Consider the following 21,119-nt stretch of genomic DNA (forward strand, 5'->3'; position numbering starts at 1 on the left):
AAAATTAACATAATTGTGTTAAACATGTCTAATATATGATTGAATATTGTATTTAATATAATATTCAATTCACATTGTTTTTTTGTTTTTTTACCCTTGGCGCCGCACGAACAAAAAAATTGAATATATAAGGAATTTACTATTGTGAATTTAAATAATTGAATACTAATGCATGCATGACATCACAGTGATAAAATAGATGCATATTGAAAGATGCAAAACAAATAAATTGAGTTAGTTGTTCAGAGTAAAAAAACTGTCTAAGGGTCAAATTCGAACATGCTTTTTTGGCAGAGGCATCTGTGTGAATTTTCTCATGTATTCTGTCATAAACGATACATTTGTTTTTCTGTCTTTTTGAATCCCGCCACCATAATTGCCATAGACCTTTTTCTTGCATTGATTTCTTGGAGTGCACGGTTCTGAAATTCATTTACCGTCTATTACATTAATGTTTGTAGTGAGGAGTTGGCAAAATAACATAATAGTATATAATGTGGTGTTGGTTGTCTGGTTGAAAAAGCTAAAATTGTTCACGAACATAGGTTATTTCAATGTCAAAAATTTCCTGGTGGAACGAGCCAGTACTGTCCATCAAATTTCAGTAGCGTATCAAATAACTTGAATGTTTCTCGAATACAGCAATATAAAATAACATTTAAATATATTAAGTCAGATATACAGTACCTCCATGTTCATAAATTTTGATTTTATATTTGTTACGCTCGCTCCTTTTTTTCGGCACTGTGTCCTGAACTTTTTTCTTAGATATGTCATTTTCCAGTTCCCACCCGTCGTAATGTTCCCATAATGTATTCCAGTGACCGCTGGATAAAATTCAAAAAATACGCTCGTTTTGTAGTGTATACCCTGCCATTACCCATGATTACAATTGAAAAACATATTGTTTCGGAGATAAATTAACTTTAGTAACTCGTAACGAACTAAGAAGCACATTAATTTCCGATTCATTAATAATTTTGTAGGTTTTAACCGTAAACAACTAGCACAATGTATATATTACCTGCCAAGAGATACCAAGGTTTTATGTGCCCATACCGGTTCTTCGGGTTTACGGCATGGGAGACCTTTGTATGTTTGAGCAGAAGTTGTCTCGAACTTCATTTTAGGTTCGCCGTCTTCACGAAACATTTTTCGAAATTCTCGCTCTTCGATTGCGTTTGCTTCTTTTAAGATTCTGTATAAATTTAAATCGACGAACTTTCAATAGTCGTTTTTACAATCTATTTGACTTCATGTAGTGCAAAAATAAGACTGATAAAATAAGATGTAAAATGGACTACCATCACACGAAAGGAGGTTTGGTTTATCAAACACAAAGCATTCCAAAAGTGTAACGGCCACGTAACACAGCGTTCAATTTGTATGCTTTGAATTGTTTAGTTAATGCTAATTATATAGAACTTTATCAATTTTGAATTGGTTCATTTAGGAGATCTGTATAGTATCTGTATCGTTATAAAATGACGGGGTTGTATATATTAGTATTCTATGACAGCGGCTACCAAGGGAGGCGCGATTTGCTAAGTGCGCCCCGAATATTAACTCAAAATTGGGGTAAACATAACTAATATAAGCTGTGTATATGATCAATAAATTCATTTGAAGGTAGCATTTTTTTTCGTGTACCGCTAAGTGTGCGGTAAGATTTTCTCTGATAATTGGGCGTCGAACGAACAAAAAGTTTATGAACCGCTGCTCTATGATTTAAGCTGGATTCTTGTGGATCAGATTTATTTGTATATTATTTTCTGTTTTATAGCTTTCACCTCTCATCTTCACTGGCTCTTTGTTTCCGTTTCGCATTGCCGTCATCTTCTCGCGTTGGAGTAGTTGTTGTTATTTCAGCACTCTGCTCCTTTTCGTTTGCCTTTTCTGAATTTTCATCTTCTTCTTTTTCTCCTGAATCCCGGGCTGTAATCGATCTTTCTCCGTTATTCTCATCTTCCTCTGGTAGTTCGTTCGATTTGAAATGCTCTTTTACTTCTGTATCTGACATTAAATGAAGAAAATGATAAATATGAACCTCACTGTAGGTATAAATCACATCATTATGCTGGAAAGAAATACAATTTCTTGATACAAACACGTTTCAGTAATTCACAAGCAAGTCTGTAGGTAAATACCCAAGATAATCGACCATATATATGTTAAATAAATTTAATCTTAGATTACAGACTCAATACCTATATATCGATAATGATTTCGTAATTGCTTTAGTTAACTTATCTGAGTTTTAGGATTCAATGAAAATGATGAATGCGTGTCTGCGTTTTTATAACCAAATTTGTTCGAGTAGCTGATTCAGTAACATACATTTCAAATCTGAGCAGAAGAAATTCAAAGTTAAGAAGTTTTAAGGCGATAAAACGCACGGCTGTTGATCCCATAATATACACATAGGACGAAACAGATTTTCTGCATAAAATGCGCTGATTAAAAACCTGGTGGACTTTCTTCTGCTTTTCCCCTTTTCTCTCTAAAATTTAAAGCAGCGTTTCCTTCACCTGACCATTTCCTACAGTAATCCAAATTGTAACTTGAAATCCACGTATCCTTGTGTGGATGTCCGACTACTTTTTGGCTTCCCCTGAAATGAAAAGTGGCGATATCGTGGTACTACTAGTCCGTAGACACTGTCAAAGATGCGAAGTGAAGAGGTTGTATTGTGGAATGTTTAAACTTGGATTCACATTTGTGCTATGTTAGAAATTCAGAATCAAAATTCACTCGGTATTTCCTAAATAAAAAAAATTTGGAATTCAAAACTGTCATCATAGAACAAAGTGTATATATATTTTTTCAATAAATAATTAATTTTAGTCCGTAGATTTCTCTAGTATGTACGTCAGTCGAACTAGTTTACCTGAAGGACGATACTCTAATTTTATCAAAGTCCTCTTTCGTCATTGGCTCTCCGCTCACGTCCAATGGAAGTTTTTCTTTCGTGGAAGTATACTGTTTTCGTACGACTCTTTCGCGACTATGTGTGCCTCCCAATAAGCCGATGAAAGTTCTCCTCAGTTTCTTTAATTCCTCATCAGTAGCATTTGTGTAAATTTTCCTCAAATTATCTACGTCAATGCCGTCACCGAGATTTAGCTTTCTTTTTTTATGTTCATGCACAGGGGGGGATTTTGGCGGAACCTTTCCACCGGATTTCAGACATGGAACGGGAGAATGTTCGACTTCCTGTGGATAATAAAATCTCCAATCTGAAGAAGCATCTTCGTGAGAATTTTCAGTGGTATTTTTATATATTGAATCACAACTCGTATTTTTTGTTGGATTTTTACAATATTCAACAAGACTCTGGGGTCTTGCCGATGTATTGGTTTTTTTCAAAGCTTCATCAGACAAGGAAAGTTTACAACTTTCTATGGTTTTTGCTCGAGATTCCTTAGTTGATGATTTTTGCGAATGGGTGGTGGCATGACTTGAAGCAATACCAGAATAAACACTCATACAGCGAAGTTTTGCAGATATGTCGTCTTGAAGTTCCTTTTGGTAATTTTCTTCCTCTTCCTTTGTAAGCCAAGCCTTCTTTATCGGCGCGGATGCCTTACCTAAGGCACAAATATTTTCTTGGCGAGTTCGAGTTTTCCTTTCACGTTCGTAAGACTTTGTTGGGTCAATCTGAACAGATAATTCGGGCCTGGTATGTAACTGAGCCTGCGTTGTTTGCAGACTTTTAGACAGATCACCATTGTTATTATCGATATCCGTACAAGATAGAACCCCGAACACTGAATCGCTATCGCAGGTTGCCGCTTTACCTGTCACCTGAAATACATTTTTGAATGTAATTTCGTGTTGTCCATTTATGCATTATGAATACTATGTTGTTAATAAAAATGAACACATACTGTATAGATAGACGTATCACAATGAAGCTAAACAACAGGACTATGTACAGAATTCATATATATGTATTCATCGTCATAACCAAAGAAAACAAAAGAGCGATTCTTAAGTATATGGACACAAAAGTCAAAAAGAAGTAGTACGGGTACGGGTAGACTACCGGTACCGTAGTACCGTACCTCAGCTGACCACTAGATATCCACTTACGCGAAAGCGGAACCGCCACAAGAAGCGCAATTTTTAAGACGTTTACGCACACAAAAAATGAATCGCATAGAGGCCACAGAATTTTTTTCAAATAAATGAAAGTAACGGTAATAGCCTTTTGACGAAAAATAAACTCTTCAACGACTGAAAATTAAATTTCAATGCAATTGGTCCAGTAGTAAACGAGAAAATCGATTTTTTTTATAAAAATAAGAGGAAAATATAAACAACAACATAATAATAATAAAACGATAAGTACATTTCATGTCCAATAACAAGTTGTTTCCAATAAAAACGAAAATCTGTTCGGTAATATCCACAAATTATGCATTATATGAACGCCTAATAGTATCAATTAAAACTATTTTTATGCCAGGATGGTCCCGGCTCTCGCTCGAAATATTGAAATTCTTACTCCTTTCGTGGCATATATAGTGGCATATATATAGTGCAAAGTGCGGAGGTTCTAAAGTTAGCTACAGAAAGTTTAATTAATAAAACCAAAATTTCTTACAGAATCCGATGACTTGGGATATGAAGTAGTTACAGTATCAGATAAGATTGTTGAACGCTTTCTGGGTTTACTCGACGACCAGATTCTCCCTGCCCTGACAAGTTTTCCTTTGACGTTAGTTGATGTTGAGTCCTTTCTTATTTCAGTAGCGTGCTGTGGCCAACGTTTGTACTGAAGATTGTATTCGGTCGGAGCATGATTACGTGTTGGCTTGATCAGTCTGTATAGTGTAAAAACAAAATATCTGATTTGTTTTGGCCTATGACTCCTTAATAATAATAATAATATAATGATGCTTATATTTTTTCACACTTTTGCACGCAGATCTGAAGATAGTTAACAGTTGTCACTACTCACTGCCTTTGTAAAAAATTTACTTTGACTAATTAGGCCCATGACAAGGAGGCAATTCCGCTTTTTCATTGAAATTATTTTTGGCTCTCTTGGGTAGGCTAAATAAATATTTGAATACTTTGAAAATTGTGAGTATACCGCTGTTAGTCGAAGATGAGTTTAAAATAACAATTTCAGTCATCGTCCATTTGTTTAACGTTACAAGAAAAAATGTCAGAAAACTTATTTTTACATATAGGCTAGCTCGAGCAGATTTCCTAAAAACAAAACGTCGGCACCGCCCTATACAACCTGCGAAGTAATCACCGCGTACTTCTTATTGCGTACGAATTCTGCAGCTAGTTCAGAATAAAATTCTCGAAATTGCGATTTCGAGTTACTAATGCTACATGTCGACAACGAAATTTATGTTCACTCACCTGGCATATTCCCGACCTGTTTTTGGAGGCATCTCTTCTAATGCATCCTATCCAAGGATTAATATGTTCTTCCTTTTTCAAACTTACATTTTATCTGACGCAGCACTCTTCGATTTAATCAACAACTTGCATCAGAGATTATTCTTAACTCAATTTTATATTTACCATATTCAATAATGATGTAACAAGAGGTTCTACAGATTGTTTCGTCACAAATGATCATTCTATCGCGTTCATATTGTTTACGTTTTGTGTAGAGTAGAACGTTTTAGCTTTGGGGGTACAGGAGTGGTGGAATTGGTTCCAGTTCTCTGCCGAGAATATTTCTGCCATCACGTGATAGTATATGTGAGATACGGCCTCGCAGTTTTATTGAATTGCAATCGAGATGGCACCTAGAGCTCAAATGGATATTTTTTGAACTATTTTAGCGAACGCCATCCTAGCACTTTTTGACACATTTTGAAATTCTGTTTGACATAATGGGAATGGTGATGTGACAACCAATAACAATCATATACTGTGTAACAAACTCATATAACGCCAAACAAATAAATATCCGTGAAAGCCAATGTCATATGTATAGAGTATAGACCAGTGATTCTCAAACCAGGGTTTGAGAGCCGCATGCGGCTCTCAACAACCTTTCCTGCGGCTCTCGTTAATGCTTTAAAAATTAATTATTTTCAAAGAAAAATTTTCATGGAAAACTAATCAATGACTCAAAATTAAAATGCTGAAGGCTATTAGTTAGTCGAATGGATTTTCCCGTGTTTATTTGCGTAGCGTTGGCTAGCTAACCTGCAAGATGAAATAGTGACGCAACAGTAAGCGTTTTCGCGGCAACGCGGACACTTTTCACTTGGAAAGATTTTACACATGGCTGTAATCATTGGCTTGCTTTCGCGGATTTTCAGTGTTTGTCGCATTTCCGGATATTATGTATAAATTAGGGTTGCCATACCGTCGGGAAAATTCCGGACATGTCCGGAATTTAGGGTTAAATTTTGCGTCCGGGAACAATTTTAAAAAGTGCTCAAATGTCCGGAATCCGGAATTTCACTGCATCTGCAATCGTACTGTACACACTGCTATACAGAACATTGTTATTTCGTACCGTGTGCATATTTTTTTACTACGAGGTCATGAAAATAGTCATGCACTGTTCGGAATTTTGCTTTTTCAAATAAGGTGACCCTAGTATAAATCAAATAACTCAATGATTATTTTGATTTCTAGAGCATTTTATTTTTGTTCCAGTAATCGAAAATAGTCCCGAAAAGGTGGCGATCATCTCAAGCAGCTAGTGCACTATGCATCCTCCACGATTACTAACCGGTTTGATAAACTTATTAGAAATAGAAGCCAAATTAATTGGCTGTTAGTCTGGGGTGGGCAAAATCGAATCTTTTTTCGAATCGAATAATTTGAATATTTTTTATACATAACATGGATGCAGAACGTCGGAGGTCGATACTCCATTTGGAAATTGATAGAAACATTGAAAAGTCGGCAATAAAGCGTTTTTTTACTGGTTAATAATTAATTTCATCATAAGCGCTGATTGTCTTTGTCACCGCGATTGTTTCGGCGGCAATATCCTAAAGTTGGTATTCTATATTCCCGCCCTTTCCCGTTTTTTGCAAGTACACGCGGTTGCCGAAAATCGAAGTTTCATATTTCTAATTAATTTTATTCTGAGTTACATCCTCTGCCTCGATTTTGATTTTCCTTATCACCGCTTGTAAATTAACCGTGCCTGTTTAAAGTGAACGGTAACCGAGATGCAGATATTTATTGAAACGATAATTGAGTTTCTCATGCTTTTCTAAGGGGTCACTAAAGGGCTAATACAAAGTGCTTTAAAGGGAGTAGGACATGACATTTCTTATCTGGTTACAACCTAATGAGTGTTTTTCATACAAGTAACTCATACCATGGAAAAACTTTTGGTCATTATTGAATCCATGCAATTTATATAACTAGAGTTTTCTAACAACATAAATCGTTTTTTTCACAATGAAACGCCGAAAAGTCATTTTAACATCTAATTTTAATCAACTTTATGTTCGGTAATGCAAGAAATGGCTAATGAGATGTCACCAAGCAAGCGCAGTTTAAAATCTGGGAAATTTATTTCAAATACGGTACGGTCGGTACGTTTTTTTGCAAAATAACGAATTGAAACGATACGTTAAGTGCAAAGATTAGCAAAATATAACACCATAACGCAAAGACAACGACTTTTCAAATTTGTCTTTTTTTTAAAAAAAAACGAGCACCGTTGGGAAATCTTGCACAATTCACGATTGAGTTGGAGACACGCGAGTTCGGTGTCCAATCCAAGCGGCGCAGGTCACGTGGTACCGGATATCGAATAGTAAAATTCCGTTCGAATATTTTATTATTCGATTTGGTATTCGAATATTTTGCCCATCCTTAGTTGTTACGTGTGTTGTTGTTACGATGACTTGGTATTTTAAATACGCGCTTAAGGTTTGTTGCTATTTTACCTTGCGTTGTTTGTGTGCGGCTCTTCATAGCTTTGAGGTTTGAAATGCGACTCTGGGACTAAAAAAGTTTGAGAACCACTGGTATAGACGGTCAACTCAAAATAAATAAAGTCATTCGGATCGGATGATGTACATACATAACAAATTGATGTATATGTCTGTATACATTGCCATGTATTTGCTGCAAGAGCCCTCGATCAATTTATGAATTACACTTGAATGAGTGTTACCATTACACACGTTTCCAACAAAATTTCCATAATTCATTCAAATAATATGATATCAAATCAAACTAAAGTTTGGTGAAAATTATTTACACTCATGGTAAATTTTGTTTAATTCGTTATTTAATCGTGTTCTTTACCTTGCAGTATAATTTCGGAAACGGTTTTTTATTACGATGTGACGATCACGAACGGTTGAATCTGTATGTCTGTGCGCGCAACCGCTAAATGGTGCTTGGGTCAAAGCAAATCAATAAATCTACTTGATACACTTGTAATAATAATTCACTTGAGGCGTTTTGGAGAACCTACTGTTATCGAAAGGACCATGTCCAAATCTCGTTAGCGATCTTGACTACACTACAAAAACAATACATTGACTGTATATGCGTATTTGATTGGCCAAATAGGTACAAAAGCTGGTGGTATATATATATATGCTTATTATTGAACACGGGGTGTGCCTATGGATCGTTTTAGAGGACGCGAAGTGGATCTATCGATCGTTTTATGTTGTTGTTGTTGGTATTTTTTCTTCATGTTGTTATGAAAAAAATCGCGTTTCTCATTCACTGGATCAATTGCTTTGAAATTTTCAGTGGTGAAAGATTGTATTTTTCGTTAGAATTTTTTTTTATTTATTCCTAAATTTCCTGTGGATCCTATGATATCTAATATTTCATTCAAAACTTCCCTATATTTTTATGTTTCATGCGATCACTGTTTTTACCAAGTGTTGCGGCCGTTTCTGATTTGACGCTACGCTACGCGAAATTCGGAGATAAATTGATACCGATAGGTACGGTACGGAAAGTTCTTAGTTTTGGATTTAGTGACCATATTTTTAAGAATCGCTCTCTTGTTATTCTCCCTGTTGGTATTTTTCTTTGCATTATCAGCGGATAAAACAGTCCGAAATACAAAACCGAATCTTCTAAAAAGCAATATATTAACCATTAGCCGATCATTTCGAATCCAATCTTCAAAAATCAGTTGAAGTAGCCGTTCAGCCTAACAACTTAAACCCCTAAATAAGTCAGCCTCTGTTACTTCTTCGGTACCCCAAAAATATTCCTGTGTTTAAAGTTAAGATGTTTGAATTAAGATCTACAGAATTTTCGTCATAACATTTTTGCATGACAAAATAAGGTTGAATAGCTCCCAATTATGATGCTCCCACTTCCATATATAAAATAACTAAAATTCTTGATTATACATGCATTTAATGGTTTCACAAAATCAAAATAGAAATAAATATTACCCATTGTATATTTGAATATTATCACGCAGTATATATATCGACTTCTTCAGCCCAGACATCAAAATTGTATCGATTTTGCCACCCAATTGGAGAAAATCCAATATATTCATGGCGAAAAACGACATACGGTAGGCTACATTTTCCAGAATTACCTTTTTTTGTAAGGCAATAGAAATGACTTGTAGGCAGATTTGTTCCTGGTCATTGTTAGCGTATTGACTACATAATAAACTCCGCAATGCTTTTTGCGAGTTTCAAAAATTTTGGGAAACAAAAATATAGTTTGTAATTAAAAACAAAATACAATAAACGCCACAGAATGGCCACAAAACTTCTACTATAAATACAGTGATAATACACGATGAAGAAAGCATATGCCAAAAGATCACTTTTGGTGACTGACAATCGACTGTTTCACAAACAGCTATAAAATATAATCGACTGTGATTTTCTATGTACAAAACATTTTTGTTGAGTTACTTGAACTTGTTCTTATCATTTATGTGTGCCTAAGTCTTGTTGTAAGTTGGCGTGGGAACGATGTAAGTTAAGGCAGAACAAATATCCCAAGCAGTACAAGTAGGTCAGTTATCACAATGGCAAAGTGTGGAACCTGTTAATGTCAAGAATACTTAACCGTAATCCACACCGGACGAAAGATTTATTGTGAGAATTTCACGTTGTAATTGTTCAAATTATATCCACTCCAGTGACACTTGGTACGAATGACATCAACGCTTTACGTTTCCATAACCCCTCGCTACGAACTTAAATTAATTTGAATCTTTAAATTTGGACATTTTTTATAAAACGTCATCTGTGTGATTACATGTTGCAGTACTGTAAAAATAAGAAGGTCATATAAAGTTTTACTATTATGTGATTATACACTAATTATAAGTGTTGATAACTCTATATGTGCAGGTAGAATACAATGCCGGTTACGCGTGTATGGGTAATTGATTAGGCGTGTAATATGACACACGAAAATCTAAAATATGCATTCTGTTATATTTTTCTAGTATCATCAAACACAATATATTTGTGTTAGATAATGATTTTAGAGTCAAACATATATACAATCGCATTTACAGATTTTCACTTTGGTTGTGGGGATTTTTAAGGTCCTTTTGTGACATTTCAACATTTTGAAGCCATTGTTGAATTAACCTATTCTTCTTCGTGGCGCACTCACTTTCGCCTGGCACGACTTCTGTAGCGTCTTCAAGTGTTTCAACATGTGGTCTGGATAAAGGAGAGACATTTTGTGATAACGATGATTTTCTTTGTTCCTCAATAAGATCTTTGCTTACACTTGATTCGTCTTCATTTTCATCTGAATCATCGTGAGCCTGCTGTTGTAACAGCAATAAAAGTGAAATGCGATCGTTTTGCGCTGTTATTTCATCTCTAACTGTTTTGATATTGACATACTTCTTGTTTCGTTTGTATGGTTGGGAGGCAGAAGTTTGCCCACTATCGCTCGATATTTCGCGTTGTTTCAGTGAATTGTCATCGCGATTGATTTTTTGAGAAGAAAATCCATTATTGTTAGGATCAATGTTTAGTGATGATTTTATGGTCTCTTGTTGTCGAACTTCGGACACACGATTGGGTGATGGGTGTTTAATTCTAGACAAACTTTTTGCTTTTACTTTAAGGTTCGGTGCAGCAGGAGCATGTAGTTCACTGTATTGTTTATGTCTGTTGTCAATGCGTGGTGAAGTAGGTTCGTGATGGTGCATGGCAATATATGTTGTATGAGCAACTTTAGCTTTTCTCACACATGGTGTTATAGAATGTAACGTTGCTTGATCTTGTTTACAGTATTGTATTGCGGTGGTAGGACGATGATTCTGTCTGATGAGTGATTTACAATCTACGTAAACAGCCTCTATGTTCAACGTACTTGTTCGAGCTAAATCCCTGTTTTGTTGTTGTTGTTGGTAAAAATCAAGCGAATTCAGTGAACGAGACAATAGTGCATGCCCAATCTTCTTCTTTCTTCGTAATGCACACCGTTTTCTGGTTCCTATTCTTCCTGCCGCTTTTTCGTGTGCTTTTGTTTTCTGTGTCCCAGAAGCCTGTTTGGTAGGCATCGAAGTGTCGTATTGTATGGATTTGTCGAGATACCGACTAGTTGAGGCGCTTCTTGGTCTTTGCAACGTTTCATGGGTGAAATACATTCCTAATATAAAAACGAAATACAAGTAAAGTATATAGTCAATGGCATGTGACTTTTAGAATAATAACCTTTGTTTTTAAATTCACTCAACATTACTGACCGTGTTTACATGTAAAATACAGTGCTACGATTTCTACATAATAGCATACCACTACTTAAAAATGTTTGCAATTGTGTTCTACCAAAGTGAAATCATTCACAATTTTTTTTCACCCTAATGAGAAGTACAAAAATGGACATAATACTGATCTTCTGACGAAGTAAAATATTGATTCTACTTACTTGATGAAACCTCTTTTGTATTTCTTGTACTCCAAACTTCTCTAATTTTGGCTGTGCAACTTCCTTGATTATCTCGGTATCGCGCTAAATATGATAAATCAGAATTACTGCCCGTCAGTGTCGGTTTTTCCTTGTTCACAAAATATTGGCGGACATTTTCGTTGGACATTGCGTCCAGATCAATCGAGTCAGGAGAATTATTCGGAACAAAATTTTCCGATGGAGAAGTTTTTTCGAAAGGACTGCCTGAAGGTATTTTCACAGAAGTAGGTTTCCCCAAGACGTCGACACTAATTCTATTTTGAGACATTTTTAAGTTGTCAAGATCAGGGAATGAATTTGCTACTTCTGCAATATCTACAAATTTCACTGCACTTGGGGTAATTTGCGAGTGTTCTGATGCGCGTCTTTTGTTCCACGCTGTTTGTTTCCAACGTAAAGTTTTATCTTTCTCATTAGCCCCGTTATTTCCTGGTGGAGACGCAAATGGCTCGTTCCACGCGTTCATATTTCCAGATGCTAAAATGACTGGCTTGTGTGCGGCAAATATGTCATTTTCCGCAGAAGAGTCAGATACTTTGGATTGGTAAACTCTTTCTTTCGATGTGTCTATTGCAACATTGAATTCTCCCGTTTCTACATCACTCACGGCACTAAATTTTGCCTCATCTTCAATCAAAATAATTTCCCTCCCAGGCGGACGTGTGGTGCTAGATACTTTGTCATCAGTGGGTGGGGTTGCTTTGTATCCTGATACTGATATATTTGCCGTTGGGACGCGAATGTCTATTGGAGATCCTCTTTCCCTTCTTGGTTTTGTTGTTGCTGACGTTTTTCTGGTTTTATGGTAAGTTTCTGTTTTCTTATCTAATGATCTGAGTAAAAATGTAACATATTTATATTTTATTATTGGAGATTGTGGTAGTAACATTTTTTTTAGGTTTTTCAGTCATTGAACTAGTAGATACATTTTGGGGACCAATGATCAAACAAATACATTTACGAAGAATTGTTTGTAAATAAATTAAATTTCGTTTATGATGATGCGTTCTGAAGTTTCAGTTTTTCTATTTGTGAAACTTGGGATACTAATGTTTGAACGCCACAATGCATTATTAGAGTAGACAATTTGAGCAAATGGGATAGGTATTCCGTACCGAAATATTAAGTCTGCTAATGCGAGGTAGCTGTGAATAGATTCAGATAATTTTTTATATAATTTCAGCTATTTTCTTTTATAAAAAAAAGCTTTACCGAATAAAATAGTTTGTCAAGTATTGTTTCTGAGAAGAAACATCATTTTAAGAATTTATTATCTTTACCTGTGTAAGGTGACTTGAGTGCCATATGCTGCAATGACCACATTGCGATCAATATTGGCTGAAGCGGGACGTGATCTTATATTCTTGCTGCTTTGAAATGCTTGAAAATTGGTTGATCGAAATCCACAATTGCCAAGTGATCTTCCAACGTGTACTGAAGACGGGCGCAAAAGGAAAGTCCCCATCTGGTGATCTGGCATCAAAATGAGGATACAAAAAATATAATTTGAACGCATCAGAAGTTCAAATTGACATTTAATTCGAGCAAATGATATTTGTGTCAAAATATTATTCCAAGTCACCTCTATACATATAGTTTCCTTATACACGACGTCAATGACGATTTTAGGATACCGTTTACAGCAGGTATTAAATTGTTGTTGACAGCTAGTTACAATTTGTTCTAGGTTTTGCTACGTCCCTATATCTTACTTTCAGACATAGTCACCTTGCTGATCTGTAAGACTGACCGGTATAAACTTTGAAAATCATATATTCATTTTTATTACATTGAAAATCGAGCGCGGTTGATCGGAATGAAGCTTTCAATGGTGCAATTAACCTATTGGCAAACAAGCTCAACATTTGCGTAAATTCAGTAAGCAAAAATTACGGTCTATGTATTTATCTAGTATGAAGTGGCAACTTAAGATAAAGATCGACTGTCAATATTTTGCTCACCTTTCAAAAGTCCGTAAACTGGCATGCTGGCAACAAGTGCATCAATACCTTACATTTACGTAGCTCTAAAGTAGATCCATTCATATCATTATAATAATCTGCTGATTCGAACTTTTGTTATAACGCGTCGGCGCTTTACGACATTGCGGAGTTTTGATTTGCACACAAACACTGTCACTATAACTGAACCTAACAACCCAGCGCACAAGTTGTTTATCCCCAAATCAGAGCCACTTGTTCATCTACATGTGATTGAAATGTGTCGTTTGTCATGGAATAAAGTGGAACTTGTCTGAGCCTATGACGTTTAAAGTGCACTTTCGATCACTTGACCGACAGTTGGCCCATACAGCATCCAATTTGACGAAAGGCCTCGTCAAAAGAGTCTTCAAATACCTATTTAAGAGGGAACGGGTTGCGCCCAACGTGGTTCAGACACTAAGAAAAATGAATATTTTGTGATTATATCGTAATCAACTCTCAAAAACGTTTGTGCCAGGTTCACGCCAAAGCGACTAAATGCGTTGTTTCAGATGTGTGTGCGTTTCGATGTATTTATCTTGTGTTACCGTGAAATATTGTTAACTTAAATACATATATTTTGCAGTGTACGGCTATTCTAGCAATTTTTAAATTGGCGATACATTCAAGTTCCAATGCTTTAGAACTTACCTTGAATGAGCACATGAAAAATATCCGGTGGTCTTGATGAAGTATTCTCTTGTTTCGATTTCATTATATTCAAATATGATTAATTGCTCGGAATATTACTTCAATACTGTAGCTAATATGCGATCGATTTCAACAAAAGCTATTCTGGACGTAGTGGCAGTTTCGTAAACTACACTTGACTGAGGAAGTGAAAACTTTATCTGTCCCTATTATGAGCCGCAAATATAGTCAGATTATATTTGTTTAATTTTAAGATATAGTTGTAAATGGATGCGAGCTACCTTTGGTCCACGCTCAGCCAAAGTTCAATTCTGACTCATCTCTAACCGTCAATACCATTTACACAAACCAGAAAACCACATTTCTGCGACACTTATACGATACACCACACCCAAGATAACAAACTCTATACGCAGAAGGAGTGGCCAATTCACTTTAAGCACTAAAATCAAGTATTCCCACTTTGAAATGAACTTGGTAGATCTTGAGACAAATTCTTCTTTCAATAATTGATATGAAGTACCAATAGAGACCTACGTGCGCGATTACAAAGGTGCTCTTATTAATATTTGAACGATAATAAATGAGATGGGCGAGATCTGGTGTACTGTATACTAGGCAACTCATTTTACTGATGTATTTCTAGCATATCCATACACAAAACCAAGCCACATAGAAGATATACATTAGCATTATGCATTGTATGAATATAAAAGTCCAGTGTACATGGGCGAAACGCGGGTAAACTCGCAAAAACTATATCGTATACAGCACGAGTACAAAATCTGCAGGCTTACCTGGCCGAGTGTCGCTAACAGAAAATTCTATATACAAAAGCGCAGGAAATCGAATTGCTTCCAGCTGGACACACATGATACAGTTTGAAAGTAATATAGTTATTACGTATCGATCCTAAGATCGGTAAGTATGTTGATAGGTATTTGTCTGTTTGTTTGTTTGTCTGTTAGATATCTCACGAAAGCGAGGTTGAATCTGCTCCATGTGTATTCATCATAGTTCGGAACAGAAGTCTATCGATTTTGGATGGATTATGTCGTATAATTAGCGAGGTATTATTTAATTAGTGATGGGACACACGGTGTCACTATGGAGTAAGACCACTGTTTTGGGGGATCCCCTAACCTCCGATCGATAAGTCTTCGGTTTCCAACCGAATTCTAGTTAGTGACGTCGAGGTCTTTAAAATGGGGTGACTGGTGATTGCTCATTCCCACAAAATCGGACTTTAACAGACGTTATAGAACATCGTGTGCGATGTTTTGAGTGTCGTGTGGTTAACTGGTAGGCCTACCTCTTCACTAAGTTTTACATCGATGTTATGAATACTTGAGCTCGATTTCCAATAATGGTATAGAAATCTTATTATGAATGACGTCATAGATATGTGTTACGTTGGGAATTGAGCAAGGCAAGAGCACGTCGGTAGAATATTTTCCGATCTCGAGGCTAAACTTGAAATGCCCGTTTAATGGTTTTGATTATGGACTGGTGAGGGCCTTTGTAGGACTTTGAACTGGGGTGGTAAAAAATGACCAGAAAGGGCTGAGGCCCCTATGGGAACTATAACCGCACCTCCATAGTGAAATTTTGCGGCGTGATGAATTTGTATTGATGAATTTATATTGTAAAAAATGACACATGTTGGCCCAAAATTCCGAATATACACTTAACGGATTATTCGAGGAAATGCGCGAAGCACAGCTAACGATTGAGCCATGTTGTGAGAAAGTACGGCACATAAAAGAAAAACTAAATTATATATGGGAATCATTTAGGAAGAGATAATTGTCTGTTGAACCCCCTATTCAGAAATTCCATAAATAAAACTTATTTTGTAATCCGCGTAATAACAATCGAAGAGGACTATAGCTCTGTACTCTTTCTACGTACGGTCCTTCGTGGCGACCCCCTGTACCATTGAGACTCGAAACCATGGCTTACCATTTTTCTCAATTTTATTCGCTGATCACACTAATCTTCTTGATAGTGACAAATCTCTTCCAGCTCCTCAATCGAGGGTGAACTTTAAAATTGTAAATTCTGAAACTATGCTCATTGCATCACACAAATGCCAAACTCAAGATAATCTATCAATGCAGATTGAAAACACTAGATTAGAAAATATTAATTCTCTTATAAATATATATTACATACCGGTAATAACATGTTTGCCACTCTGTATTCTAGTCTCATGTCCAACATGATATTATTGCATGGTGATCAGCTGATAAGACATCAAATTGAAATCATGCAGAATAGGGTCATCCGTGCTGTTTCTGGTAGTGAAACTCATGCACAACTTATTCCTACCTATAATGAACTTCAGATTATTAAAATAGCAGATATTCATAATACAGAGGTATTGAAAATTAGGCACTAACATCACCCTATTACATTTATTGATTACTTTCTTTACTGAATACTTTCAAATCCTTCATCGCAGTCCTCCGCTGTTAATTAATCATTACACCTATTTTATTGATTCTTCAACATGTATAACTCCCATTACTAAGATATTTTTATGTTGCTATGACACCCAATGTTTAAATACCCATGCAATTTCTCTTGCAGTATATTGATATTTGCCCGAGGAAGTCTGACCTTGATCTGACGAAACGCCACAGAAATATATTTGTGTTAGTGTAAAAAAGGATTTGTGTTCTTGAAATACTTATAGGGTAGTTTGTTTGCGCTCCCGATTCTATAATCAGTTTTAATCGTTTCCTTTTTATCAATTACTTTATCCTTTATTATGCTGATTATGGAGTCCAAATAAACTTGTACTATAGTTATCTGTAGTCTTAAATACAATCTGCTCGAGTCCTGTAAGAGTTTGTATGAAGGATAACTTCTACAACACTTGGAATAATAAATGTACTCTTACAGTCTAGTTTTCCGAATTTTAAAGGTTCATGTAATTAAAAGCAAGAAGATAAAGAAGATTGCTATAAAAAAGCTCGATGATTCTAGCTGCATAATTAAATCAGTTGTTGGTGATTTCTATCAACACCTTTTAACACGCGCTATGAAAGCACATTGTTTCATAAGACATGATTCCGAACTGGAAAAAGATCTTTTCTGGATATAAATTTTGAATGCTCGCGTGCTCTATATGTCGCTGAAAGAAATATTTTTCTGTGTCATATAATATCATATAAAAAATCACCAAACCATAGTTGCCCAATAACTTTATTACTTCCTAACATTATTACTTATGTTGATAGGTATTTGTCTGTATGTCTGTTAGATGCACGCGATATCTCACGAAAGCGAGATTGAATCTGCTCCAGATTTTGCATGTGCTTTCATCATATCTCGGACCAGAAGCCTTTGGTCAAATTATGTCGTACAATTAGCGAGTTAATAATTAATTAGTGATGGGACACAAGGTGTCACTATGGAGTAAGAGCGCTGATTTTGGGATCCCCTAATCTTCGATCGATAAGTCTTCGGTCTCTGACCTATATTCTCGTTACTTTATTGCAGTGGCGGCGCGTCAATAGGGTTTTTTTCGGTATAATGAAAAATAGTCGAAAAATACCTCAATATCGGTTGCACAGACTGTCTACACTAGCCATATTCTCCTGACATGGTTCATTTTTCGCTCGCAAAGCCTTCGCCGAACGTCGACGGGGCGACGCCGATTTTGCCCCGGTTGCTCATTGTATATCGTATTCTCTCTTTTATCTTCCACTCGCCGCGTTTGTCTCGTTTGTTTTCTGTTTCTTTTACTAAATCATCGGGGCCGATCGGGGCTAGCCCCGAAATTATGACGACACAATGCCGACGTTTCTTACAACAACGTGTTGACATATTCACGCATTCCTTCTCGTTCGTTGGTTGCTTGAAGAGTTGATAGTTTCCTCGCCTTCGTTTTTGTCGCTTGTTTCGCTATTTGAATCAGTTAGAGACCTTTAGTCAATTTGCTTTCGATTTTCCACATTCCTTTTGAGCTCCTCACTTCTTTCCGGCTTCGCATTTCTTAGCCTTAGACCTCATAATGAATAAGGTTGATGCACTACTTCGCACTCCGTTTTCGCAGCTGCCGCTGGAACAAAAATTAGAGGTACAACGTCCTGGGCCTTATCAACCAAAAAATTGTTCATTGGAACAATCCCATGACGGAGGAAAGCGTCGGCGTACATTCTGCGCAGAAACTTGGTATAAAAAACACGAATGGTTGTGTTACAGCGAGGACAAAAATGCACTTTTTTGTGTTTATTGCCTACTTTTTGCTACCGCCCGTGACTCATGTTGGTGTAAATTTGGTTTTAGAGATCTTAAACATCTTTCCGAGCGTGCCAGGGATCATCAATCTTCTATGGAGCATCTGGACAATGCAGTAAATACCGAACATTCGGAAATGTTAATATTGCAGCACAGTTGGATGAAGGAAGCGCGGTTTCTATTCGTCGGCACAACCAAAACGTCGAGAAAAACCGCCATGTTCTCGGTCGATTGATAGATGTTTTGAAGTTCATTGGTTGTCACGAGCTGTCCCTCCGTGGGCACGATGAACGGGCTGGCTCTTCTAATAGAGGGGTATTTTTGGATATGGTGGAATACACCGCATCCCTAGATACAGTATTGAGAGATCATCTTGATGCCGCAACTGTTTCGAAGGGACATCCAAGGATATCCAAAATGATTTGCTCGACTCAATGTATAAAATTTATTTACAACATTTGGCTCTGGAAATTGAGAATTGCCAGTTCCTTTCGATTCAGTCTGACGAGACAACTGACATCACGTGCGTTTCCCAACTGGCTGTGATTTTTCGGTTTGTGAAAGATGCTAAACCTACCGAGAGATTTCACAGCTTTGTACCAATCGTTGATCGCACGGCTTGCGGGATATCGGCTGTACTGAAAGAAGTGTTACAGCCTTACAACGCGAAGTCAAAATTGATAGCTCAAACTTATGACGGCGCGGCAGTCATGAGTGGGTCGAAACATGGTGTTCAAGTTTATATAAAAGAAGATTTTCCTCATGCGCATTTTTTACATTGTTATGCACACCAATTTAACCTCGTTATTAAAAATATGTGTCTTGATACTCCTCTCGTCCGTATATTTTTTGCAAATGTTTCGGGGTTTTCTTCATTTTTTTCCGTTTCGCCAAAGCGCTCTGACCTCCTTCGCCAGATATGTAGCCGCCGTCTCCCAGCTTGTGCACCAACACGTTGGAATTTCCAATCACGCGTGGTGCAGGGCGTGTCCGAAATTCATGGGGAATTCAGAGCTCTCCGGTTTGGGACGAACGCTCTGTGAGGGAGGCGGCAGGTCTAAAGCGTCTGCTAGAAGATGGTGAGTTTTCATTTTTTCTCGCTTTTTTCTCCACAATATTCTATCACGTGGATGTATTATACGGCGCATTGCAGTCAAGGCTAATGGATGGAGCGTCTGTGCAGTCGTGTATTTCAGACTTCTGCGATGCTGTATCTCGTATCCGGGAAACAATAAATACGACGACACATGGAGTGCTTCTTTACGCCGCGGGCAAACAACGCAGCGTTTGATTTTGTCTGCAAAGGAATGCTGTGACATTCTGGTGAATCAAATAGGCGATCGTCTACGCACTGAACACCTTGCCGCGTTCTCTTTGATGAACCCCAAAAATTTTTCAAAATTTGCACGTCAATTTTCCATCCATTTGTTGGCTACTGTCTCCAAATTTTACCCCATGATAAACGTGGGTAAATTGGAAAATGAATTGCGATGTATATACACCAATCAAACTTTTTTGAACATCTCAACTTGCGCGCTCTATGGATTCCTCATAGATAACACTCTAGTAACTACCTTTGCGGCGTCTGCAAAATTTCTGGACATCATTTTGACGACGCCTATTTCTTCCGCCGACGCAGAGCGAACATTCAGCACGCTGAAGCGTATTAAAACGTATCTCAGAAACACAATGAGGCAAGATAGATTAAATTCCTTGGCTGTTTTATCCATTCACAGAGACGTTATTTCTGGGATGCATGACTTTAATCAGCGCGTTATTGAGCATTTTGCTTCCAAGAAACCGCGGCGTGTTGCATATATGTTCAAGCAGTAGAAGTCTAGCAGCATATATATCTATGAGTGAGCGACGCATGTCCTTATCCTTGCATTAACTTTCCTTTCTTAATAGTAACGTTTTAAACCTTATTTTAGGTTTTGTCTGCTTTCCCGAAGTTTCTGTTAATATGTCATTGTATTTATCTGGGTAAATATTGCCTTTCCTTTTGAAAGAGGTTTCAAAATAAACTATGTCTATATTTATTAATCCCTTGACTTGGACCGGTTTTAAAGACACTTTCTTATCGTTAAAAATTGTCGCTTTTGCCGATTGGTTGTTACCGATGGAATGGTTTTTATACTCATAAAATGATGGGAGAACTTACAGCGCTCATCCTGTCCCCGTAGATGGGGGTGACTTGGTCCCGCAGTAGCTTGCCCCGGTTGTCAAAATGACCACGCGCCGCCACTGCTTTATTGTATTGTAAAATACATCAATCATTGAAGTTGAATAACTCATAATATTAGTATAATAAAATCTAGGGTGATATAATTACTTAGTATGGTCAAACAAAGT

General features: G+C 36.8%; 3 protein-coding genes across 5 annotated transcripts in view; all 3 read right to left on the reverse strand.

Annotated features, from left to right (window-relative positions):
- Positions 1-21,119, reverse strand: part of LOC120339888 (solute carrier family 35 member F6-like) — a 139,076-nt gene that overhangs the window by 73,917 nt on the left and 44,040 nt on the right. The window lies entirely within an intron of this gene.
- LOC120339408 (uncharacterized) lies at positions 120-5,524 on the reverse strand. Of its 3 annotated transcripts, none has more exons than XM_078116551.1 (8): positions 5,380-5,524; positions 4,607-4,826; positions 2,888-3,804; positions 2,529-2,611; positions 1,791-2,007; positions 1,025-1,198; positions 688-827; positions 120-422 (listed from the first exon to the last, which is right to left on the reverse strand). In XM_078116551.1, exons 1-8 carry the CDS (start codon positions 5,409-5,411, stop codon positions 268-270), a joined length of 1,938 nt encoding a protein of 645 aa, XP_077972677.1. In that variant the 5' UTR covers positions 5,412-5,524; the 3' UTR covers positions 120-267. The 3 variants fall into 3 exon arrangements, with proteins under 3 accessions (XP_077972677.1, XP_077972676.1, XP_039263461.2); XM_078116550.1 differs by having other exon boundaries at positions 1,791-2,013; XM_039407527.2 differs by having other exon boundaries at positions 1,791-2,013; positions 2,466-2,611.
- On the reverse strand, positions 9,326-14,096 carry LOC120339541 (uncharacterized). Its single transcript, XM_039407691.2, has 4 exons — positions 13,848-14,096; positions 13,167-13,359; positions 11,845-12,719; positions 9,326-11,565 (listed from the first exon to the last, which is right to left on the reverse strand). The coding sequence occupies exons 1-4, from the start codon at positions 13,870-13,872 to the stop codon at positions 10,466-10,468; spliced, it is 2,193 nt and encodes a 730-aa protein (XP_039263625.2). The 5' UTR covers positions 13,873-14,096; the 3' UTR covers positions 9,326-10,465.

The sequence above is a fragment of the Styela clava genome, chromosome 9 (genome assembly GCF_964204865.1).
Source record: "Styela clava chromosome 9, kaStyClav1.hap1.2, whole genome shotgun sequence".
In the NCBI taxonomy this organism is placed as follows: domain Eukaryota; kingdom Metazoa; phylum Chordata; class Ascidiacea; order Stolidobranchia; family Styelidae; genus Styela; species Styela clava.

What these genes read in the sequence shown, in the direction of transcription:
- LOC120339408 (XM_039407527.2), bottom strand. Translation starts at nt 5,411, where the DNA reads ATGCCTCCAAAAACAGGTCGGGAATATGCCAG. An exon ending in ATTAGAGTATCGTCCTTCAG is followed by an intron (nt 2,612 to 2,887) that starts GTAAACTAGTTC and finishes TTTTCATTTCAG; the next exon opens with GGGAAGCCAAAAAGTAGTCG. An exon ending in AGAGCCAGTGAAGATGAGAG is followed by an intron (nt 1,199 to 1,790) that starts GTGAAAGCTATA and finishes AAATTTATACAG; the next exon opens with AATCTTAAAAGAAGCAAACG.
- LOC120339541 (XM_039407691.2), bottom strand. Translation starts at nt 13,872, where the DNA reads ATGCCAGTTTACGGACTTTTGAAAG. An exon ending in AGTTTACGGACTTTTGAAAG is followed by an intron (nt 13,360 to 13,847) that starts GTGAGCAAAATA and finishes TTTTGATGCCAG; the next exon opens with ATCACCAGATGGGGACTTTC. An exon ending in ACTCAAGTCACCTTACACAG is followed by an intron (nt 12,720 to 13,166) that starts GTAAAGATAATA and finishes ATTTTTACTCAG; the next exon opens with ATCATTAGATAAGAAAACAG.